General features: G+C 41.2%; 1 protein-coding gene across 15 annotated transcripts in view; it reads right to left on the reverse strand.

Annotated features, from left to right (window-relative positions):
- The window catches only part of RYR3 (ryanodine receptor 3), a 569,735-nt gene that overhangs the window by 236,536 nt on the left and 307,961 nt on the right, over positions 1-25,238 (reverse strand). For all 15 annotated transcript variants that reach the window (XR_002523591.2, XM_021941701.2, XM_021941703.2 and 12 more), the window contains 4 exons: positions 16,731-16,923; positions 6,209-6,425; positions 1,676-1,780; positions 190-293 (listed from right to left, as the gene is read on the reverse strand). Coding sequence is in view for 14 of the 15 variants with exons in the window: in XM_021941701.2 (XP_021797393.2) it covers positions 190-293; positions 1,676-1,780; positions 6,209-6,425; positions 16,731-16,923 (619 nt within the window). In the remaining variant the exon portion in view is untranslated. The remainder of the gene's footprint in view (positions 1-189; positions 294-1,675; positions 1,781-6,208; positions 6,426-16,730; positions 16,924-25,238) is intronic.

Below are 25,238 nucleotides of genomic sequence, written 5' to 3' on the forward strand. Positions count from 1 at the left end.
AGAAATATAGTCAATAATAATGGTGGATGGTTATGCTAAATCCTCTTGTGACAGGATTCATCATCATCTCCTCTAATTTATTAGAATGTGCCATGTTTTCAGGCAAGAGACGTATCTTTGCAGTTTAGTTATAATGTATTAAATCATCTACTCATTGTTTGTACAACTTCAGCTCAATTAAACACTCACTTCAAGGTTTCAGTCGACATTTGCAGGTTATAATTCTTCTCAGTTTCGGGGAGCTTTGAAAACTCCACAAGGCAAGGGTGTTGTCTTTTATTGTCATCTCGTATCTAGGTGGTGACATAAGAAAGAATGTGATTTAAGTTTTGACAGCTGGCACTGCATGGGAAAACAGAACAGAACATACTTTGAAACATGGCCCAGGCAATCCGTATCAGGCAGGACAAAGACAGCAACTTGCTGATAGGCAAACGGATGATCTCTCCAGTAAACGAGACACACAGTCTCCAAGTTGCCAGTGGTTTGTGCTCTGTGGATTTATTTCTAGACAAGCATCTGCATTTCAAACATACTTTCCCAGAGAAGCAGTGTTACATGTGGCAGCCATGCTCTTGCTCCTCCAAAATTCATGTACACATAATGTTACTGAAGAGGAACATTCTTCAGTATAGGACAGGCTACAGAATCTGGACCAGTGTTGTGCAGTAGAACCAAAAGTCAGCCACAAAAGTGAAGCATATTTGTAATTTCGAATTTTCTAGTAGCCACATTAGAAAATCAAAAAGAAAAGTTGAAATTAATCATGTGTTTTATTTAACCTAATAAATACAAAATAATCACTTTAACAAGTAATCAACAGAAGAAATTGTTTATGAGATATTTTACTTTTTCCCCCACACTAATCTTCAAACTCTGGTGACTATTTTACACTTTTAGTACATGTCAATCCAAACTAGTCACACTTCCAAATACTCGGTAGCCACATGTGACTCATGGCTTTGTATTAGACAGTACAGTTTTAGACATTAAGTAATTCATTCATTCAACAAACATTTGTTGAATGCCTGTACTACATGACAGACCCTGAGCTAGATATTAGGAGTTCAATCGTGAAGCCATCCTCATGTGGTGAGAATATTTTATGGTAGCTATATAAATACATAAGAGTGGGAGTGCAGAGACTTTGTCAGTAACTAAGCTAGAATGTGTGTCATCTGAGAGTGTCGGGGTAATAGGAAGCTTCAGAACTCACCTGTCCTTCTGCCTTCAGACATGACCTTACACAAATCATGAAACACAGTCAATTTACATTCTCTCTGAAAAATGATTTCCAGTGAAAGATTTCCTATCCTCCTCTGAGTGTCCATTAATCTTAGTGATACATCTGAAAACCATATTAAACAAGTTCTGATTCAAAACAATGAATCAGCCACTTTTCACTATTCACACAGAGATGACAATTTTTTTTCTGAAGGAGAGATGTAAGTATTCTGAAGCAGGTGCTGAGAAACAACGATATATCCCAAATAAAATAAACCAGTATTTGGGAGTAAGAAAGGGGACAGACTTCTGGTTCTGTCTGCGAAGATCTGGTCTCCTCAGTGTTCCTGACTACTGAATGCAATGAAAACTAGGCATGCAGCAGGAAGAACGGTTCCAGATAACAAGGCAATCCCATCCTCCACCCCAGCCTGGCCACTGAGACACATACCTTGCCGAAAGTCCAGCCAAGCTCTATTTTATTCATTCCCCAAAGCTCGTGGATGTTTTCAGCTAGTCTGTCTCGGATCTTTTCGAGGTGAGGTGGCAAAACAACCTAAAGGAAAAGGAGCAAGTGAAAAGCCAGAACTCTAAGAATCAATTGTATTGAAACCCATCACACAATCTATAGGATCAGGCACCCCACTTGAATGGCATATCACTCAGGAGGAGCTGCAGTATCTGACCTCACTCTGCTTGACCCACATGCTCCCAGCCCTCCTCCCTCTTCCTTTCTTGGCTTCCTCTCTGCTCCTTGCTGCCTCTCTGACCATTGTCTTTTCTATAGGTATATATGTTGTATGTTCTTCACATGTGAATGCTTGCCTCACCTTATTTCCTCTCTCCATGCTCTCTCGCCCAGTAGATGATCACTCCCAAGTCAGGCCATTTCTAACCATGGTCTCAAGTTTAGACTCATGGTTCCAGCTGCCTACAGGATTCTTCTATTAAAGTGAGCTCAATATGTTACTCAAAGCTGAATTTGATATTTTTCCTTTCAAATCTTTTTTCTCCTCCTGTTTTTATTTCCTCTTTTTGTTGCATGGCCCCACTACCTCTTTAAGCCTGGAAGTGATCCCATTATCTTTCCCTTGGCACTACTCCCCCCATCTGATCAGTCATGAAACCTACCATGTTCATTTCCTAAGTGTCCTTCTGAGGATTCCCCTTCTCTCCATTACTCAACCTCATTATTTTCTCTGTAGACCATTCCAAGAGCCTTATAGTTGGCCTCCCCAGCTCCCCACTGATCTATCCTCTACACTGCAGCCAGTGGGACAAGTCTACAACAAAAAATCATGTCAAAACTCTTTAGTGTCACCCAAGTCTTCCTTGACACTAAGACTAGATGTATTAACCACATACACAGTGCTGTTCTTCAGTTCTCATCACAGTCTCTACAAACACATCCTTTTCAAACTCCTTGAAATTCTCCTAAAAGACCACATTGTTTCACAGTTCTGTGTCCTTGCATATGCAACCTTAACCTTTATTAATACCCCCACTGTACACACCACACACACACAACCCCCACACACCCTTCCTTGGCACCTGGCAAATACCTTCAACGTTTATTCCCCCCGCATTTAGTTCAAATGTTGCTACCTTTGAGTCCCCTGATTACCTAAAGGGAGAGTTCCTCTGTATTTTCCTGATGTTTTGCTCCTATCTCTCCACAGAGGTCACAAACTGGGAGCCTAAGTTTTTTTTCCTTTCAGATTATTTTTATTATTATTTTCATGTTTATTGGTTGACAATCCCTAGGAAATGGGAGATTTCATATAAAATTCCAGATTTCTAGTTTCTTTTGACAACTTAGAAGATGACTAGCACTGGACCCATACTTTTGCCTGGCATCTGTCAGCTGGAGCTGACATTTCAGGAGGACCTGCATGCTTGAGTGTCTGTGGCTTTTCCAGGTGAACGGTCCAAGCTGTTGATGGATCTATTATTCTAGAACCTGAAGGATAGTGGCCCTCTTCTCGCAGCTCCACTAGGCAGTGTCCCAGTGGGGACTCTGTGTGGGGGCTCCAACCCCACATTTCCCTTCCACACCACCCTAGTAGAAGTTCTCCATGAGGACCCCACCCCTGCAGCAAACTTCTGCTTGGACATCCTCTGAAATCTAGGCAGAGGTTCCCAAACCTCAATTCTTGACTTCTGTGCACTCACAGGCTCAACACCATGTGGAAGCTACCAAGGCCTGGGGTTTGCACCATCTGAAGCCATGGCCTGAGCTGTACCTTGGCCCCTTTTAGCCATAGCTGGAGTGAAGTGGCTGGGTCACAGGGCACCAAATTCCTGGGCTGCCCAAAGCAAGGGGGCCCTAGGCCTGGCCCAGAAAATCATTTTTTCCTTCCAGGCCTGCGGGAGGGGCTACTGCAAAGGTCAATGCCATGCCCTGGAGACATTTTCTCTATTGTCTTGGTGATTAACATTCAGCTCCTTGTTATATATGCAAATTTCTGCAGTGGGCTTGAATTTCTCCCCCAGAAAATGGGTTTTTCTTTTCTATTGCATCATTAGCCTGCAAATATTTCAAACTTTTATGCTCTGCTTCTTCTTGAATGCTTCACTGCTTAGAAATTTCTTCCCCCAGATACCCTAAATCATCTATCTCAAATTCAAAGTTCCACAGACCTCTAGGGCTGGGGCAAAATGTCGCCAGTCTCTTTGCATAGCAGGAGCGACCTTTACTACAGTTCCCAACAAGTTCCTCTATCTCCATCTGAGGCCCCCTTAGACTGGACCTTATTGTCTATATCACTATCAGCATTTTGGTCAAAGTCATTCAACAAGTCTCCCCGATCAAAACTTTACCTCATTCTTTTGAACTCTTGTTGAGGCCAGCATCTTCTAGAAAGCCCTGTCTGAGTAACACACATGCTTCTGATTACTTAAGTCAGGAGAGGCAGCCCAGACAGTCACACTCATGCTTCTACTCTCTGTCTGCTTGGGCAACAGCAGCCCTGTATCCATGAAGAAGCTCCTTCAGGCCTTGGCCTTCAAGCTTCTTGTCTATGAAGGAGTCCAGAAAATGCCACAGTGGTATAAGGATTATTTTGAGCTGAAGACTTTGAAAAACAAATGACACAGGATGGGGCTTTTTCTGGACTCCTCTTATCTGCCTAAAAAAAGAACCCCCCCAAAAGAATTCAACAATTTTTTTCCCAGGGGAAATTGCCACCTACCACCAGAGAAAGGTCAGCATCACACCTAAACAGACTCTGTCACAGAACTATCGTATCTCCTATCTGTTCTCCTTAGGAATCATTTATCTTTCCCCAAAGACATTTATTTTCCCAGAAGTGCCCTTCTCCCCATCTCCTTTCCCTATTAAGATGGTATATAAGCTCCAAATTCTGACTTCCTCCCTGAGCCACATTTCTTTGTGAACGCCATACCAGGTGATTAAAATGTTTTTTTCTCTCTAATCTGTCCATATGAGTTTAATTCACAGGACCCCAAAAACAGAACCTAGGAGGGTAGAAGAAAAACTTTTCCTCCCTGACATCTAGAATACACAGGACCCAGATGATCTAATTCTTAGAATTACCTCTAGCTCACAACCCCCTCTCAATTTCCTATCAACATTCTTATTCCCCATCAAGGTACTCTGTGAAGCAGGCAGAGAAATACTGAAATGCTATAGAAAGTGATATAGCTTGGCTCTGTGACCCCATCCAAATCTCATCTCGAATTGTAATTCCCACGTGTCAGGGGAAGGGCCTGGTGGGAAGTGATCTGATCATAGGGGCAGCCTTCCCCCTTGCTGTCCTCGTAATAGAGTTCTCATAAGATCTGATGGCCTAAAACTGTGGCACTTCCCGCTTCGCTCTCTCTCTCCTGCTGCCTTGTGAAGAGGTGCTTGCTTCTCCTTCACCTTCTGCCATGACTGTAAGTTTCCTGAGGCCTCCTCAGCCATGCAGAATTGTGAGTCAACTAAACCTCTTTTCTTTATAAATTACCCAGTCTCAGGTAGTTCTTTATAGCAGTATGAAAATAGAATAATACATAGTCATTAGCCACAGGAGGTAAGAAGCAAACTCATGAACATATACACATAGATGAATACAATAGGGTCATATGAATATTACGGGGAAAATGCATGCTAGAGAAAGCCTGTAGGCTAAAAGAGCTATATTGTGCAAATTATTAACCCCAAGTGCCTTAGAGGCATGGTCTCTTTTCATTTATTTTCTATAACATCTAGAATAGTGATTCAAATAGCCCTGCTGTATATAAAATGCTAAAAGCTCTCGCATGCCCCTTGTAACACCACGTGATGTGTCTCTCTCAAAATACAGACCCTGGAAGGGAAAGAAAATATCCATTTATCAGCACTTTCAAAGCCCTCCATGCCATTCCCTGTTTCTCTCCCTTTTATTTTCCAACTCTTCTCCTACATGCTCCTCCCTCTTCCAAGAGCTCAGCCATATGAGAACATGCATTGCCACCTGTCTATACTTCTACTTTGTGTTTTTACTTCTAGGCCCTTATTTATCCCATTTCTTTTATATCACCCCTGGAGACCCTCCCCCATTTAAGCTTATTAAAGGCTCTAACTGAATTCCACCCTTACCACACAGACTTCTAGAAACATTGTAGCCTAAAGGATTTCTCTAGCATTTACTGGTGCATACTGTTCATTTTGCATTTATTACATTTGGCCTTTTAAAAAAATCATACATTTGCTTCTTACATCTTTAACTTGGTTGAGAATTCCCAGAGAATACATCAATATTTCTGTCTATCCTTCACAGAATATAACACACATAGCAGGTGTTCAACATTCACTGACTGAGAAATCCTTAAAGACCCAATTGACGCACATGGTGAAAATGTGGAGAGTAATAGTTGTTCACATTACACAATAATTATGGAACATGTATATTAAGTAAGGTTCAAAGACAAGAAAGAAAGAAGTATTTAACTCTATGGTTTCATCTGTATCCGCTGTCTTTTGCTGGCAATTTGAACCTACCTGACTGGTGTCTATGGGGCATGGGATGAAAGAGGCTTGGGATAGGAACTGGGTGGTACCCAAGAGATCTCTAACGCCATCAGCATCACGTTTATATTCTTTGACAGGTTCCAATCTCATCTTCTCTTTTGGAAGTAAGGCTTCATAGCAAGGGGCATAGCCAGAGGGTGGCAGGAACTTAAACTCTCCATGACGTCCACCCATCAGGAAACGTACTCTGTCATTTGAAGACAGCAGAAATACAGAGGTTAAAAAAAATGCAGCCCAAATAAGTGAAAATTAAAGATCAATCCCTGCCTCCCACCCTCAACATAATTTTGTTGAGAAGTGAATGACTTCAGATTAACCACGGCAAACATCCTCCAGTAGGTACCAAAACAGCAGAGGGGTAAGTGAGCATCAAGGCATGATCCTCAGCTGACCTATCACGGCTAAGTCCCTAAACATTTATATACGTAAACCACTAGGTTTTTAGAACCAAGTTTATCTGTACTCTAATAGGTAAATAATTACTATAGATATTACTGCAGTATTGAAAAGCATAACAGTGATAATGATGAGATTATTCTCTGTAAAGATCATATCGAAATTACAGTATGATAACTTCAACTCTTCTTGAGGGAAATTATCCACACATTGGTTAAAGAAAGCATGATATAACTATATGGAGAAAGTAGTAAAATCTTATTTTAATATTCAAGGAAAAGACTAAGTAACATCAGAGTATTAATCACAAATGGTTCATGGCTGGCAAGGTTACTTAAAAATGTTACACTGTGGAGGCCACATTTCCCTGAAGCAGCCGTATCGGGGTGGCTGTGAGGAGGCAGCCATGGCCGCGTAGGGACAGATGGGCATCAAGCATTTGCTCACTGGGATGCCAATGTCTTTCTTAGTATCATCCCCCTGATAGTACCCAATCCTGACACCCTGGCCCACCTCCTGCAGTGCTCACTGGCACTTCCTAACAAAGTGGGGAAGGACACTAAAGGTCTGACAGTAACAGCAGGCAGGCTCTGATTACCATCGCGCAGAAGTCTTTCAATATCGTAATTCAGCATTCTGGCTGAAAGTCAGCCTCATATACATGGGTTAGGTTAGGGTTAGATTGGACCCTAAAGTTCCCCACGCAAAAAGAAAAAGGTGAAAGTAAGCGATTTTAAAATGTTACTTCATATGATCCCAGGTTTATAATCAGAAATAGAGCTTTCACAAGTCAACTGCAACCACATTAAATTGATGAGGAAATACAACCAGTTTTCCATAATTAAAACATGGCAAGATATGGCACTCTGGAGGTTCAACAGTAATTGAACACTGGAAAAAAGTCAATATATATGCAGTGTTTACGTACAACATTCATTCCCCTCCCCTTCTCCATTTAACAAATCTTTACTGAGCCCATACAATTAGCACTTGCTTTTCTACTGGGATTCAGCAATGAACAAGGTATACGGCATCCCTGGTGTCACGAAACAGGTATTCTAGCAGACAAATAGGCATAAGTACTGATTGGGAGACATCTGATGGGGTTTTAAAAAGGGAGCTGTGAATTCACTCAGGTAAGGGGTTGGCTGTTGGCATCAAGGAAGGCCTCTCTGACATGTGAGCTAACTCTGAGGGGTAAGGAAAAACCAGTGAGCTCAAGATCTGGAGGAGGAGCATTTCAGGCAGAGGAACAAGTGCAAAGGCTCTGAGGTGGAGAAGACCTTGGGTGGATCAGATAACAGGAAGGAGGGTGGCGTGGGCGAGAACACCATGAGCCTGAGTGGTAGGGCTGTATCAGGCAGGGTCTGTGAGCCCTGGCAAGGAGGTAGGATTTTATTTCAAGTGGAAAGCTGCTGATGGGTTTTAATGTAAGGAAATATAAGATTCTCCTAGTTGCCCTATGCAGATAGATCTGTGGACCAGTGGGGAGGCTCCTGAAACAGTCACAGGGAGATAATGGTGGGTTGGACCGAGGTGATCCAAGCAGCCATACCCAGTTTTGTTTTGGAATTAGGCTTGTTCGGAATTGCTCATGGACTGTGTGTATGAGTGGAGGGGGATGAGGTATATGGAGAAAAGTTATGATTTGGCAAAACTTTCACAACAGGATACTTTCCAATGGGCCTCACTTCCTTTCACTGGAACGTTTTGGTAGGTCAGCCTTGCAAGATATTCTCAGTGTTGGCTGCCTAATTGTGATAGTGGAAACCTAATTGTGAAACAGGAAAATAAAGCTTCTTTTAAGTAAAGAGATGCTAAGGTTTTCTTCCTTCCCAATAAGAACACTTTATCTGAAAAGCATTTTACAAAATACTGTTTTAAAATTAATTATAGAAATCATACAAAACCTCCCAGTTTCCTATTTTAAGGTACTCAATAATAATGATATAGAGTTAGAATCACAACTGTCCCTTGTGAATGTTCCTACATTAAGTGTTATGTAATAGGGCACGATCTATGTGTATTAACAATGTGAACAATGAAATTAAAACAAAATTGAGTCATGAGCCTGCAGTATTACTAATTTAGTGAACCTCAGGAAATAATGACTAAATCTTAACATTATTTGTTGAGAACTTCCCAATTCAATTGCAACATAACAGATTGTGTTACTGACGTATGGAAACCATGGGATAAAATTGGATCTTTCTGGGCAAAGAATTGGTGTGGGAAATTTTCTGCCTCTCTCTTCTCATTGAGCATCTTTCCTGCGAGGAGCTGAATGCCTAGTAGCTTGTACAGCAAGTAAGCGTATTCCATTACTCACTAGCATATGGATTCCAAGAACAAGTAAATCACCTCTTAGGAGGATTTCTAGAGGAATTTAATTATTCATGAGCTCTCTTGCTAATTGTTGAGTTTCAAAATTTATCTTAGGTTTTAAAATCTGCTGGATAAGATAACAAATCAAGAAAGGTAGAGTTTCAGGTAGTATATAATGAGAACAATGCTTAGTTTTTATATTCAGTTATTAAAAGCAGACTGATCATTTGGTTATAAATCTGAATCTTACGTCCTCTAATGGCCACATAAACTGTAAAATAAATTAACACAGGCAGGAATCAGTGTTTATGGCATACTGAAGCTTTGGTCTTCAAACATCATCGTGCTGTACTTCAGTGGGTAGAAGAAAAGGTCCTGGATTGCTTCAGAAGTCCTGCAGATGAGAATCCCTGTGCCCTCAGCAGGCAGACTGAACAGACTATGGTCCCAGGCACACCCACCACCTGTGGCTCCTCCCCTCACTGCCTGTGAACAAACTGCCCAGAGTCTGTGAGAAGGGATCCAACAAACCGCCACCAATATTGAAGGTCCCCCTCATAACTTGCCCTACTAGATCCAGATTGATGAGATCAAAGGTAATAACTAGGGATATAAAATTTAGGTTTGAAGGGAACCACCAAAGAAGGAAACAAAGTATCTGAAACTCGCTTCAATTATCTGAGTATATGAAAGTGGGCTCCCCTCTGTCTCAGAGTTTTGGTTCAGGTCCCAAAGTTAGAGGTATGAATCCATAATTCATAGGATGCTAAATATTTTCACATTCTAAAGTGAAGTGCTGAGTCAACTATGTAGGATATACAAAAAAACAAAAAACAAAAAACAAACCTGTGAAACCAATTCTAACAGCCACAGCCTATCACACACCTCTAGACGGATAAAGGAAACAATTCCTTTGGAGAGAACTTTCAGGGAGAAAGGGTGAAGTGTCCTCCCTTTTTGGAAGCCAAATGATTAGGGCTTCAAGAACCCATGTAGAAGCTTGACAAGTGTCCTCTGGAGTTTACTGAGGGACACATTTTCCTGGTGACAGAGCCGACAGCGTGAGAAAGGGCTGCATGGAAAAGAGTTGCCCTTCCGTTCAGGGTGACGCCAAGGACTGTGCTCCCTAGAAGGCTGTTTAAGGACTCCATGAATGAGCCTACTGTCCGCCATCTTAAAAAGGGACTTCCCAGAAAGGCAAACGTCTGAGTAGAGGTCAGAAACCCAGGGGCTGGGGGACGTGGGAAAGGGGATCTGGAGGGAGGTTTAGGGTTAGCCAGAGGGAGCAGCCAACAGAAGCAGTAAGGCTTGTGTCAAAAGAACTGTGGTCAGAAGTTCCCAGCCTGAGGCTAAGAAAACTACAAACGGGTCCCAGAAAAGAAAGAGGCAGCAACTGTACAACTGCTACGCAAACACTCAATGCTACCTGACAACAGCACTGACTCCATCAGACACGCTTCTTCTCCAGTCTTCTCTCCCTGCGGCTCAACTCTAAGGGGGTCTGCAATAAGAGCTGGCCAATCAGGGAGGAGCAGACCAATGTGGAGAAGTAGCTGCCTCATACTGCAGGCCCAAGCTGGGGGAGGGCTCAAGCTGTAAACTGGACACAGATTTTGATTTTAGATTCAAATAGACAGAACTTTCAAATGACTGACAAGATTGTTCTTGTTCCTAAAAGTAGCAATAAAAACTTCAGGACCTACCCACGAACTTACCCAGGGCCAGAAGTCCAGAGCACGGAGTTACAAGGGTAGAAGAAACAATAAAGTTAAATCTACCTCGTCCACTTCTCTCAGTAAATGGGTTACCTGGCACTTAATGTTTACCTTTTAAATCCTTTGCCTCATTCACAAACGAGAAATGTCCAATCAGAGTGTGAATCTCCCCTCTCTACATGTTTTCCTCCCTGACTCCTTGAGTGCCATGGGCTCACCCAGCATCCCCGAAATGTTAAATTTAACATAAAAAAGAGAATTTAGGAATGGATTTCATTACAATTAGTTCCTCTTTATCCTCAGATTTTTCTCTACATTAATGGATTTTAAAAATCAAATTCATTCATCAATTGAATCCTTTCCACCACAGCTCTTGTGTCATTTTCTGGGGTTCTTCCTGTAACTCAGATGTTCCATCAGCTCTCAAAGATGTTTTCCTTCTTAAAGTGTTTACAGTAAGCGACTCTGTCCTTAGATTCTTTCGCCTCAAAGATGAGCAACAGCTTCAGTAAGAGCTGCCTGGGAGTAGTGAAGTTTTGGGATGTGTAGAGGAAATGTTTATTTACTTGACTCATTTTGAAAACACAGGACAAATTATATTGAAAAATCTCTGCCAGCATTTTCAACTTTGTCTTTGAGATTTGTGCATTTTTGCTTGTTAATTTGCAGGAGAGATGGGACTACCTATTACAAATTCCCAGATTTGAAAGATTGACCCAGTAATTAAAAAAAAAAAAAAAAAAAAAAAACAGAAAAAATCATGGCAGAGCTGTGCTGTGCTCAAAGGGGTGACTGACATTCCTTTCGTTGGGCTATCGTATTATTATTCAGAGCTTGCTAGCAAACGTGTAAAATTACTTTAGTCTTACTAGATGTCTTATTACTGTTATCTGCTATTGAATTCCTCCCAGAGAGCTGCGATAGTGTTTCACAGAAGTAAAGGATACAAGCTGTGGTTAAGAGGAGAAAGAATTCGCCAGCTTTTGCTGACCTGAATTCAACTCGTAAGTCACGCTTCATAATTGCATCTTTAGCCCATATCGCTAAGACTGGAGAACGATCTGAGTTATGGACATTCCCACATTCATATTTCTTTCTGGCTAGTGTTTGATGAAAGCTCAGGGCAATCCAGCCAGTGCCCATCATGTTCTCTGCAGAAGTATATTTATCTCAGCAATAATTTCCATAGCATTGACCACAGCAAGCTGGAAATAGCTAAGCTGTTGGTTACCTGAATTTTAGCCAAGTCTGGAGAATACCAACAGAAAACAAACAGCAACCACAAATACTATCTTTGGATATGGTTATTTTTATAAATTAGAGCTGGCAAAAAGGTTATGTAAGATGATTAAAAAGATTTATGGGGAGTTTAACTATAGCCATAAAATATATTCTACTATGATAACTAACTCATTAATTTTCTGCAAAAAAAATTAGCACCCAAATTTCACTATATACTATGGCTTTCTGTATAATGCTCTCTATCTGATTCATGCCATTTGTGGGGTGGATATAAGATCACTTTTAGTAAGAGCTTCCTGGCATCTAAGTAATTCAACCTTTTCGGTGGGCTATAAGGTACATATACCTCATCCCAAATTCTATTCTATAATGAATAGGGTTGTTACACTGGGGGCCTACTGCACTAATAATACTGTCTATAAACAAACCACACTGAGAAGAAAACTACGGAGGAATACTCATGAAGAGGAAAGAGGCTATGACATTGATTTGTGGGTTTTGTCAGTAATTACTCACACTAACTTTGACTTCACTGTGGGTAAATCTAATTGAAAAAGATTTTTGCTCTTCATGTAGCTTTGCTCTTCAATGATGGCTGGCAGGGACATCCTAATCAGGTATTATTAACAACATTGTTTGTAAGTATAAAAATTATTTAAAAAATTCAAGACAAGGATCTCAGTAAAGACCATTAAAAAGGAGGAAACAGGCCTGTGAAAGAGAAATCTAATTTAGAAGCCATACAGAAGTTAAAAATAAATACGAGCAACAACTCTGAAGACTTGTATGATGGCAGAAAAAGAATCTCTTTCTAGACCGGCATAACACTTTGCATCTTGCTGGGAGAGATGCTATAAAACCAGGCATGTGTTCTACAGTATTGGCGGAAACAATAACTTCTTTTCAATTTCATTATAAAACACATTTCTTTTCAATAAGATACTTTAATTAACTTGGAATTCATATTGTGGTTTCTCTTTCTAGCTCTTTGTTCAACTGAACTAAAGTAGTACAGAGAAGAACTGCTGGGTTTCAGCACCAAATCATACTTTACCGGTTGACGTAAGAATAACACCTGGGTTGTAGAATAGTCAATTGGTTTATTTTGATTTATGAGCAACTGGCTAGCCCCCAGTACAGGTCCTGCACCGACCCTGACCAAGGTCATCATGTGATGCGCTAGAGGCATTTCAGTAAAATGGATTTCCCAACTATGCAGGCCCTGTGATTCCACCTCTCTTCAAATCACAACATGCTGTGAGATCCGAAGCCGGGAATATGTCAGAGCTGATAGTTTCCTGAGAGACAGGAGGCTTGAGTGACTTCAAGCCCCGCTTCACACCCCACTGGCACTGCTTTTCAGCCTTCCACCTGTTCAGTTGCTACAAGCAAAAAGCTCTCAGAGCTAAGCTGTTGGTTCTTCAAGTCAACACATCTGGACCCTTCAGTTTCTTAAATTTCCTCAGCAGATGTGCCTCCTAAATGATTAGTCATCTCATTTTTCTTCTCTTGCAACTTTGCTTCTCTTTTATCTGTGCACTTAGAAGGCTGCGTGATCTGCTGACCTAGACACCAGATGCTAGAAACGTCTTCTACATGTGGATACCTTTGAGTCAACTATTTTTTCACCTGCTAACTGCAGTTCTTGTCAAGAGAGGATTCCAAAAAAATCCTCCCACTACCGTCTACAAAATCACAGACACAAAAATCCTATCTCATTGTTCTGAGGGAGACAGGAAGGATGAAGTAATGATTAAGAATAATTACGCAATATTTGAAAACAGATATACTGTTCTCTAAACACAAAACGTGGAAAAGTCCATTAGCCAGCAGACTGGAGAAGATCCCTTCTTCATAGACCTAAATTTGCCTAAGTAGTTTTTTCAGATGACATGCTTGTGAAATAGACATACTCCCTTTGAAAATTGGTAAAAAACAATGAGTGGGACATGGGCAAAATAAGTAAAAGTGGGAGGAGTATTAATGGTGGGTGACCAAGGCCACCAGCTACACAGGCAAATGCAGTCCTGGGAACTGACTGCTCAGAGTAACCTTGTTCTTCAGGGAAGGTCCTGAGTCAAAGGGTGGAAGACCCCAACACTGTTGTGTTGTATTTATATTTGTACCCATTCTCCACTAAAGAGTGGAGTGGGGAAGATGGAAAATAGGGCTAGAAGGTCCTTTCCCTCTTCCAGAAGGCCTTTACTCCAATCAGTTTTTTCTGGGCTTACAGTGCCTCTCTTGTCAACAACACTCCTCGTTTTCCACACACTTCTTATGGCTACCAATGATAATAGCTCTATGTGGTATCCTCACATATTTAAAAAGAAAGAATTGAGATGAAATATCCTCAGCACAGAAGAACTTTCAACTCTTAGAATACAGTGTCCGCAGATAGTATAAGATTCCCTGGCTTGAATATGTGATGAGAAGATTTTCAGCCTCAGTAAAGCTTAATTCTACTGGTTCTCCATTTGTTACAAGAACCTCAGACAATGCCAATATGTAACTTTAGTATATTACATCCATTTATATCAATATGTTTGTAAATATGCTTGTGTATATATACAAACATACACGCACATCCATCTCAAATTCCAAAGGTTGAGTACCATTTGCAAAGGACAATTCTTTACTTCTAAATAGTTTGTATAATTGAAACAGAACCAAAATCCTCCTTTGGAAAACGTATGAACATGTCTTGGTTTACCAACCCACATGAGGTGCTGAGGCCTACTAGAGTGGTTTCACCCCAAAAATCCCCTCACTTGGACCTGGATCCCTGAAACGGTTTCTTTGTGATCCCAGATCTCAGTTCCTGCTTCCCACAACTCTCCTCCTGCCATGACCCTTGTCCAGGGGCTTCCATGGACACTAGGATGATTCTACATTGACTCCAGTCTCCTGCTCAATTGATTGTGATCTCTTTAAAATACAGGGATGAAGAATGGCTGGGAAAAGTTTGGGAAAGAAGGGTTATTGTGCGGTTTTGCCTTACAGACATTAAAATGTATAACGTGGTTAAAATAATTAAAAATAGCATCCAACTGGTAGGTACAAGGAAAGAGGCAGAGAAATAGCAATAGTATATAGGAAAGCAGCATGCATAGCACAAGCCCAATTGAATGAACAATATTTAACTGTGTATATAAAAAGCTAATATGATTATCTCTGGGTGGTACTATTATGGGTTCCTGGTATTTTCTTTGACTTATAGTCCTTTTGTGAAATAGAAAAACAAAAAACAGTAGGAAAAAATCCAAGTTTTAAGTATAAATCAGAAACTGGGAGAAATATTTGAAACCAATAAGAAACAGTTTAACATCCTTAATAAATATAAATTATTACACATAAGTATGTGTAAATATGTAATATATTACATATACTAAAGTAATATGTAAATATATGACATATATGTAACTATGTAAATATATTACATATACTATATGAAGTCAATATATACAAAATATGTAAGATGTCTACCAAAAAAATGAGCATCAGAAAGGCTGAGAACACAAAATTAGCAAAAATATTGTGTAGAAAAAAGTACATAAAAATAAGCATAAAACATGTTTTGCCACATTAGTAATAAAAAATCAAAAATTAATCCTCTAAGGTACAATTTTTCCAAATCAGCAAAGATTTGAAATAACCAATAACAGTAAAAATGAATAAGGATCCAATCAGTTGGACATTCCCATATGTTGCTTTAAATGATATCCCAAGCCCAAGTCCTTTATCTGAAATCGTTAGAGATGTGCTTCAGACTTTGGAATTCTTTAGAATTTTTTTAAAAGTTACCTGTTATGTACATTAAGCAGAAACTGCAGCCAGGCGAGGGGCAGTACATCATAATCAGACACATTAATATTTCTGCAGTTGAACATACAAATATTCACAAGAAGTAGAATAAATGAAAGACTGAAAACAGCCTCATTTCTGCTGATGACAGTTCTGCTACAAAATGAGTTCAGGTTAGATTTTACTACAAAATGAGTTAGGAACAAATGTATGGTTTTCAGAGCTTTTTAGAGTCTAAAGTTGTTGATAAGGAATTCTGAACTGTTCATAGAATCTCAAAATCAATTTGGCCACATAATTATAAATTTAGACTTTAAAAGGTACATGCATTTTGACCAATTTCAAGGAGGAACCAAATAGAAACATACAAAGAGTTATACTTCAGGATATTCATAAGAATTTTATTTACAACAATAAAAATGAAATTGGCACAGACTTGTAACAGCAGAGTAATGGCTGCCCTATGAAACAGTCAAATAAAGGGCTATTATATGGCCATGAAATCATTTTGAGAATACTCAATGACTCAGGAAAAGGCTCATTATTTATTGTTGAATAAAAGACATAAACTTCGTATCTGGTGTGATACCAATTAAAAAACAGATGTATATTTGTAGAACAAAAGACTTGAAAAATACGCCAAAGTACTAATAGAGATTATAGCTAACCACTGGAATCATAGGTGATTTTTACTGTATTGTTCATAACTATGTCTTTGAAGTTTTTCTTATAATGAGCATGTAATACTTTTATAATTATTAATTTTCCATACAGGATTTATCCTATTAATCTTACTGTTTATCTGAGTACATAATACAACCCCTGGGGGAGGTTTTACCACTAGAGATGGAGCAAATGACTGTGGTGAACTCTCACCCTAGCACCATCACTGTCCTGGGGAACTTAGTTCACAGGACTGAAGCGCTGAAGGAGACTGCTGGCTTCGCAGCTCAGAGTGGTGGTGGGGAGGTGGGGTAACTGCTACTCTCCGTGAAATCACAACCATCACTTACTTAACACCTGCTGAAAAGCTCATCACAGGGAAGAAGAGCCCGTCTGTGTTGAAGTTCTCAAACATCCCCTGCACAGGTTGTCCATTGATGCGGAATGAAATGCTGGGCACCCCGAGGTCCAGGCAGCAGCTTACCACATCATCTGATCTCAGGAGGTGCTGGTTGATGGAAGCCACAGCTCTGGGTATCCGGCCTGGTGAGGAAAGAACAGGAAGAAGGCTGTGGAACTCTGGAGGCACCTGCGAGGCTGAGAAAGGCTCAGAGGCCTCTGGGGGAGATGGGGAGGTGTGATGGGTACCCAAGAGGTCCAGAGGTACTACTACATTTGAAATGCAACTTTGCTTTTCCTGTGTAAGATGAGCAATGAGAAATGAATTCCTAAGCTGGCGAGTGGGCAGACTCCATGCCCGATTTGAGATGAGTCTCAGGGGAAATGCTCAAGGTGCTAAGAATGAGAAAGAACAAAAACTTAACCTGTTCAATGTGTGTTCAGACTGTGGCCTGGTGTCCGAAGTAGCAGACAAAATGCTTTTGCTGGTGTAGCGCTTCAGAGGTGGCTGGGGGGTGTGTGTGTTTAGTTTTAAGTGCCGAAAGACCTTTCTGTCTTCTACTTCCTCAAAAAGATTAGGTCACTCTAGTGTTGAATAGAGAAGCCATCAGACAGAAGAATGGCAAGGCTAGTAGCCATTAAACTATGCTACATAGGCTGGCCGCAGTGGCTCACGCCTGTAATCCCAGTACTTTGGGAGGCTGAGGCAGGTGGATCACCTGAGGTCAGGAGTTCGAGACCAGCCTGACCAACATGGAGAAACCCCATCTCTACTGAAAATACAAAAGCAGCCGGGTGTGGTGGTACATGCCTGTAATCCCAGCTACAGGCTAAGGCAGGAGAATCGCTTGAACCCAGGAGGTGGAGGTTGTGGAGAGCCGAGACCGTGCCATTGCACTCCAGCCTGGGTAACAAGAGCAAAACTCCATCTCAAAAAACAAATAAAAAAAACTATGTTATACAGTTTGCTTATTTGTTTTAAAGAACTTTATTATTTCAGGTAAGTGGGAAAACACATTGCCAGTTATATTCTGAATTGATTAAAATCCTTTCTTCACATCTCTTTCATAAGATGATTTATCATTTCCTGACTTAAAGGAGTGAGGAAAATCACCTCTCTGCTTTCCTATCTTACATCATCTTATTCTGGAAATTCTAAAAGTAAATATTAATAATTATAACCACCCACCCCTCCCCTATTGGGTTTACATTTCTACTAGAAAGAGAGCAACAAAAGGGAAGTTAGGTTTTAAAATAGGGTTTCCAGCAAAAGATAAAAAGATACCTTGTTTCTTGATTACAGAAGTAATATGTATTCATTATAAATGGTCACCACTTATACAGGAAAGTATACAAAAAGGCTGGGTGCTCATGCCCATAATCCCAGCACTTTGGGGGGCCAAGGCAGGTGGATCGCTTGAGCTCAGGAGTTTGAGACCAGCCTGGTCAACACAGTGAAACTCTGTCTCTACTAAAAATACAAAAATTAGCTGGGCGTGCTGACATGCACCTGTAGTCCTAGCTACTTAGGGGGTTGAGGTGGAAAGATAGCTTGAACCCAGTAAGTGGAGGCTGAGGTGAGCTGAGATCATGCCACTGCGCTCCAGCCTGAGCGACAGAACGAGACCCTGTCTCAAATAAATACAAAAGAAAAAATATAACTCCATAAAAATGCTTTCAAATATATATGTACACACCCATTCTAGTTTGATGGAGTTATATGTATTTTATGGAGTTAAACATATACACACCTTTTTTTTTTTTTTTGAGAGAGTCTCACTCTGTCGCCCAGGCTGGAGTGCAGTGGCACCATCTCGGCTTCACTGCAAGCTCCGCCTCCCGGGTTCACGCCTCAGCCCCCTGAGTAGCTGGGACAACAGGTGCCGCCACCACGCCCGGCTAATTTTTTGTATTTTTAGTAGAGACAGGGTTTCACTGTGTTAGCCAGGATGGTCTCGATCTCCTGACTTCGTGATCCACCTGCCTCGGCCTCCCAAGGTGCTAGGATACAGGTGTGAGCCACCACGCCTGGCCCCCCACACACACTTTTTATTCAAACTGGGGTATCCACTTTTTATCCAAAATACTCTAGAATCTGAAACATTTTGAGCACTGACATGATGCCACAAGTGGAAAACTTCATACTCAATCTCATGTGATGGGTCACAGTCAAAAAAGTCAAAATTTTGTTTCATGCACAAAATTATTAAAAATTTTGTATAAAATTATTAAAAATTTTGTATAAGATTATTAAAAATTTTGTATAAAATTATTAAAAATTTTGTATAAAATTACCTTCAGGCTTTACGGGTATTTATGAAACATAAAGGAATTTTGTGTTCAGAGTTGAGTCCCACCCCCAAGGTCTCTTATTATGCATATGCAAATATTCCCAAACCCAAAAAATTCTAAAACCTGAAACATTTTTGGTCCTAAGAATTTCAAATAAGGGATACTCAATCTGTAATAGATTCTAAACTAAGTGGTGAATTTTTAAATGGTGAAATCACTGTGCTCTTTTTAATTAATAAAAAAGATTAGGTACATCCCTCTAATTATTTTGGGTAATTGACAAAGCCATATTGCATTCCCTCCCACTGTTCCACAAGCAGTAACGAGGCTCTCCTCTGTGCCAGATACTACACCTGGGGCTGGGGATCAAAGACAGAAGACCTAATTCATGCTCCTAAGAAGCCCATAGTCTGGTGGGAAATGGACATTAAATAAAAAATATACAATATAAATATTGGAATGAAGGTATGTATGTGTTGCCTTCTAGAAGGAGAGGAAGACGTCTGGGAATCTGTCTGGGAGCATGGGACAACTTGATACCTGGAGAATAAAAAGCTCACTAGATAAATGAGAAAGGAAGAAGCAAGAGAAGTGTCTAACATAGTTGCAGAATGGCTGGAGTTTGGTAAGGCTGGAAGGTGAGGGTTAATGAAGGCTGAATGAGGGAGATAGGACGAGGCAATAAAGCCGGACAGGAACATGGAGCTTGGACCACCTGCACAGCAAGAGTGCTGCTCCACACAATGTACTCAGTGCGTATCGGCAAATAGTCTGGGGTGGCCTTAGACTCTGTTTTATAACTTTAATACCTGGCTTCACCACTGAGAAAGAGGAACAAGCTCCTCATCGTAGCGCCTACAGGTAAAATTATTTAAAAACAAAACAAAACTGAGCCCAGGTTGAAGCGTGTAGGTTTGACTCTTCCAAATTTCTCCATTTGAGGACACTGAGTACCCTTAGCTCATTGTGTGGAGTATAGATAGCCAGCTCCCAGGATCTCTTCTTCCTCCTGTTCAAGTCTGTTATGAAAAAAATCTATTAAAATTCAGCAAAGCTTGCAGTAATTGTCTCACCTTTAAGATTTATCTTACCATTAAAAACAATCTTTCCTGCATAATTTTCTTTTTTTTTTTTTTTTTAGTTTAACTTCTGGAAAATATCACTATAGTTACTTGAACAAATACTTTTTAATTTTTATTTATTTATTTATTTTTTGAGACAGAGTTTTACTTTGTCACCCAGGCTGGAGTACAACAGCACGATCTCGCCTCACTGCAACCTCTGCAGTGATCCTTTGAACCCAACCTCCTAGGTTCGAGTGATCCTTTCACTGCAGCCCCTCAAGTAGCTGGTACTACAGGCTCACGTCACTGCCCAGATAATTTTTGTATTTTTAGTAGAGAGAAGATTTCACCATGTTGGCTAGGCTGGTCTTGAACTCCTGGCCTCAAGTGATCCTCCCACCTCGGCCTCCCAAAGTGCTGGGATGACGGGTTTGAGCCACCGCACCCAGCCTACTTGAACAAATTCTAACGAATATTTGTGAACTGAGGAAGACCAGGAAATAATTGAAATGCTACACTGGACAATTGTCTTTAAAAGTATTCAGATCCTTGCTGGATAAAAATACAAATTCCAAGGTTCTTTAATGTTCTAAGAATCATACAAACTGGGACAAAACTGCCAAATGTTGATTCGTGATTCTGGTGTCCTCGCTCACGTCCTCTGAGGGTTCACTGTTGGCTTCTACAATGGCCTGAGGCTCGGCCACTATAAGACAAAGAGCAGCTTTTGTGGGTGATGCTCTTCATCCGCAGCAGGGCTTTGATATCAACAGGAGCTGAGCTCTGAACTTTATTTAGCCAGAGCTGCCATATGCCCTCCAGAGGAAATACGGCTGGGAGAACTTCTCCTGTCTGGCTTGTTCTTTCCATTGAAAATCACCACCAGGAGGAGCAATTATGCCCTCGTGGTAAAAGCACTGTCTTTTCCCACCTTTTCTTCTAATAGACTGGGCTCAAAGTAGAAGTTTCCTTTGGAACACTTGCTAAGAAAAGTTATAAACAAATTGAATTCATAGGCTGGGCCTATTTTTAAAGGTTGTACAGTAGGGAACAGAGTTGAGACTAATATTATCTAGAAATGAAAAGGTAACTGTTGATAATCACTGGATATGAAGTATATACTTAGCAAGTGCTTACAGCAATGTAATGGGAAGACTATTTGGATTAGAGAGCCCATTTCATATAATATTCACACTGTAAAAGGTCATCTGATGAAGTATACCTCACTTTAAAATGTGAGTACTACGAAGAGTTTGAAATTGGAAAATGATGGAATGGTGGCACTGCTTTTCCATACTGTGTTTTATAAATCTCCTCACATGCAGAGAAAGTAATCTCCACCCCTGTGAGGGCTTTCATGGCTTCCTAATCATTTAGGAAGGGTCTTGTACTCCACATTTAAACAAGATGCAAATCCTTTCAACTGAGCTGCAATGAGGCAGCAAAGGGAGGTCGGAGGTGCCTTGGAGTCACACAGGACTGAGTTCAAATCCCAAGCCCTTACCTGCTGCATGAACCAGGACCTATGATTTTACTAGAGGCTCAACTTCCCCATCTGTAAAATGGGCACAGTGGTGCCCACAGGGATGCTGTAAAGAGACTTATTTGTAAGGTACCATTATTATCCTTTTGACTTTAATGAAACAAATAAATGATGTCCTGTGTACCACTTAAGAGGCAGTTTATCATAGCGGTTAAGGGGTTTCTGGAACCAGACTGCCTGGCCTCTAGTTCTGTCACTTACTGTGTGACCTTGGGCAAGTAACTCACCTTGGTAGACTCAAGTTACCTAATCTGTCAAACAGGAATAATGTCTACCTCATGAGACTGCTGTGAGTTTCAAATCAATTAGTCTATATAGCACAATAGAAGAGTGCCTCACACACTGTAACCCATAGCAAATGCTATCACTGTTTGTGTTTTTTCAACTCCAGGAACCTTAATCATTGGGCTAACAGTAGAAAAGTTTGCCGGGACACTGTAGGAATATTATACCTTTTATAATACTAGAAAAAAGTAACAATATGGGAAATTACAGCATTGAGGGCTGAATCTAAAAAGTGATTTTAAACCTACTCTCTTTATTGAAAGCTAGTACTGAAAAATATGCACATTTTAAAGTATGTTTAATGTATTTGACCCTTTTAGAACAACCAGCAGAAATGTGACACTGTGGAATGAAAAATCAAACTTGTTTCAAAGCGCTTTTCGAAGAGCAGCCTCAAGTGCTTTTTATGACATTAGGAACTCTGAGGAATTCTAGAGACCATCCACTGCAAAAGCCCAGTGGTTCTTATCTCTGCCAGTCTGAAGAAGAAAAACTGTCCCCTGGTTTGGAGGCTCAGGCCCACCTGAAGGGCCCAGAAAGCTCGGAAAGGCCATTCCAAACCTGATAATAAGATTTTTTTTAAAGGCCACTTAATCAGATGCTGCACATCTTCAGTTAACCTCAGGGTGTATTACTGCAGAATTTAGTCCCTTCTGATGAGTAATGAGGCAACTGGAAACAGCGACGCTCAGCACTTGCACAGGTCCAGGCACTGCAGCGTTTGGCATTATAATCCAAGCACAAATATTGAGCCATTTGGAATGAGAGGGGATCCAAAGACAGAAAAGCGCCGCTCTTCTGCAGCTACTCCTCGGATCTTGTCCACATGGCACTGGCGTTGGAAAGGTCTGAGTCACAATGGGTTGTGTTTTATAAACAAATACCCTGGGACTCATTTTAGCTGGGAGACAGGTGAAGTCCCCTTGTGCAAATCTGACTGCAGAGGTAAATTATCGTGAGGAGTCTTAATAAATCAGGAAACACAATTTTACTCCATTCATTCGCTTCCACACTACTCGTCTCTTGGGATGGCGAATTCTTTTGCTTATTTCAATTCTGAGGAGGAAAAAGTGGTTAAAGGGAAGACATGATTTCTCCTACGAAACCTCCCCCAGCCAGTAACATACTGTGTAGGCTGCTCCGAGCAGAATTCACTCCCAACTGCTGTCCTGAAAGCCCCATCGAGGATCCATCCAGAGAGGGAAAGTGATACCATCACAAAAAAGAGCCATCCCTCCAAAGAGAAGATCACAGCATCTGAGTTGACCCTGGACTCTGTAGGGAGGGGTTAGACAGAGTTGAGGCGGGAGATGTTCCCACAGCTGATGCCTGAAAATGACTTCCCAGGCTTCCATGGCTAAAAAGACCTATTAAGGCTGTCTTCTCCCCTACACAGAGAAAAAGCTCATTCTTACTTCCAGGATGTCACTCTGAGAATTCTCTTCTCATTCAGCATGGAACTGGGGTTCTTTATTCCCTTAGATATTACTGGGGTAGCTCTAACTGGGCTATTCTCATGGTCTTGAGTGAAGTACCAAGGACTCTGGATTTGGTCTTTATAACTACAGTGGAATTCACAGATGACGAGGGAAGGTAGCTCATATTTACTGTGTATCTAATGTGTGTCAGGAACTTCGTATTTCTCAGTTAAATATCATAAGAATCTTATATTATCCTCATTTTATCAGAGGAAAACTAAGTCTCTGAGAGGTTAAGTAATTTGTCCAGTGTAAAAAAAGAAACATGGGCCAGGCATGCTGGCTCAGACCTGTAATCCCAGCACTCTGGGAGGCTGAGGTGGGCGGATCACAAGGTCAGGAGGTCGAGACCATCCTGGCTAACACGGTGAAACCCCGTCTCTACTAAAAATTCAAAAAAAAATTAGCCGGGCGTGGTGGTGGGCGCCTGCAGTCCCAGCTACTTGGGAGGCTGAGGCAGGAGAATGGCATGAACCTGGGAGGCGGAGCTTGCAGTGAGCCAAGATCGAGCCACTGTACTCCAGCCTGGGCGACAGAGCCAGACTCCGTCTCAAACAAACAAACAAAACACAAAAGAAACAGTAAGTGGCAGAGCTAGGATTCAAACCCAGGCATAACTCCAGAGCCATGCTGTTTGTTCTCGACTTTCCAATGACAAAGTGTTAGAGGCACTGTAATTCTTTCCAACTACTGCAAAATCTATTGTACTTTAATAAAAGTATGTTAAAGACCAATTCAAGGCAGTGGCTTAATTTATGCACATGAATAACTTTAAAGGTAATGACCTGGGCATTTAGATCTCAAATAAAAGGAGAATAAGTTATCATGACCACTTTCTAATATACCCCCCTATCTACCCACCATTCTCTCCTGTAGTAAGCTGGAGTGTTAGTTCCGTTTCATTTCTTCATCAGACAATTACCTTTCATCAGATAGTCTGAAATTCACGGCTGTCCTGGTGGGAGTCATTAACAGAAACTTTATTTCTTCAGCTGAAGAAATATTCCTGACATACTCCAATCCCTTCTGCAAGATACATGTTCCCTGCATGCTGGTTGGAGAAGTCAGAATGATGCCCAGACCCAGGAAAGCTTTGGGTTTTGGTGAGAATGAAAGGTACAAAAACTTGTAGACACTGGTTTCTCCATATCTCATCAGATGCTGGAGACTGAGGGATGAAATCCCTGGAGTGCACCTAAATGTACACAGCAATACACCATCAAGTGCGGGTCATTTCAGAGAGTCACAATCAGTTTCTGAAAAGCTGGGTCACCAGACTTCTTCCCACTTCGCCAATCATAGGAGCCATTGCTAGTGATGTTCGGCGTGAGCCTGGAGCACCCAGCTTCCTTGGCTTCGGAGGAGACAGGAGGGGTGAGGGAGAGGGTGGGGAACTGCACACTCCTGGAATGATACACAATCAGACAGGATGTTCAGGTCCTGAACTGCACAGAGCAGCCCTCTATGGATGCACCATGAATGGGTTCCATGCCTCCTGACTCACTGATGTATTCATTCCTCAAATTTCTACCGAGGGATACAGGAATAAGTAAGTGCCCCACGCAGTGCTGTGAAGTCAGAAAAAGACTAAGTAAATTTTTTCCCTTGAGAGTGATTAGTCTCTCTTTGAAACAAGGGTCCAGTTTGCTTCACCCCAGGGTCTAGGTGAGCTTCATACTTCCTCAGCCAGTCTCCACGCAGAGCCCTCTTCAGGTGTAGCTGGGCTCCAGAGAATGTTCTTGGGCTACGGTGCCAAGTGGGCGGGAGACAGGCAGAAGTCAGCAGGAGTGTGAAACA

The sequence above is a fragment of the Papio anubis genome, chromosome 7 (genome assembly GCF_008728515.1).
Source record: "Papio anubis isolate 15944 chromosome 7, Panubis1.0, whole genome shotgun sequence".
Classification (NCBI taxonomy): domain Eukaryota; kingdom Metazoa; phylum Chordata; class Mammalia; order Primates; family Cercopithecidae; genus Papio; species Papio anubis.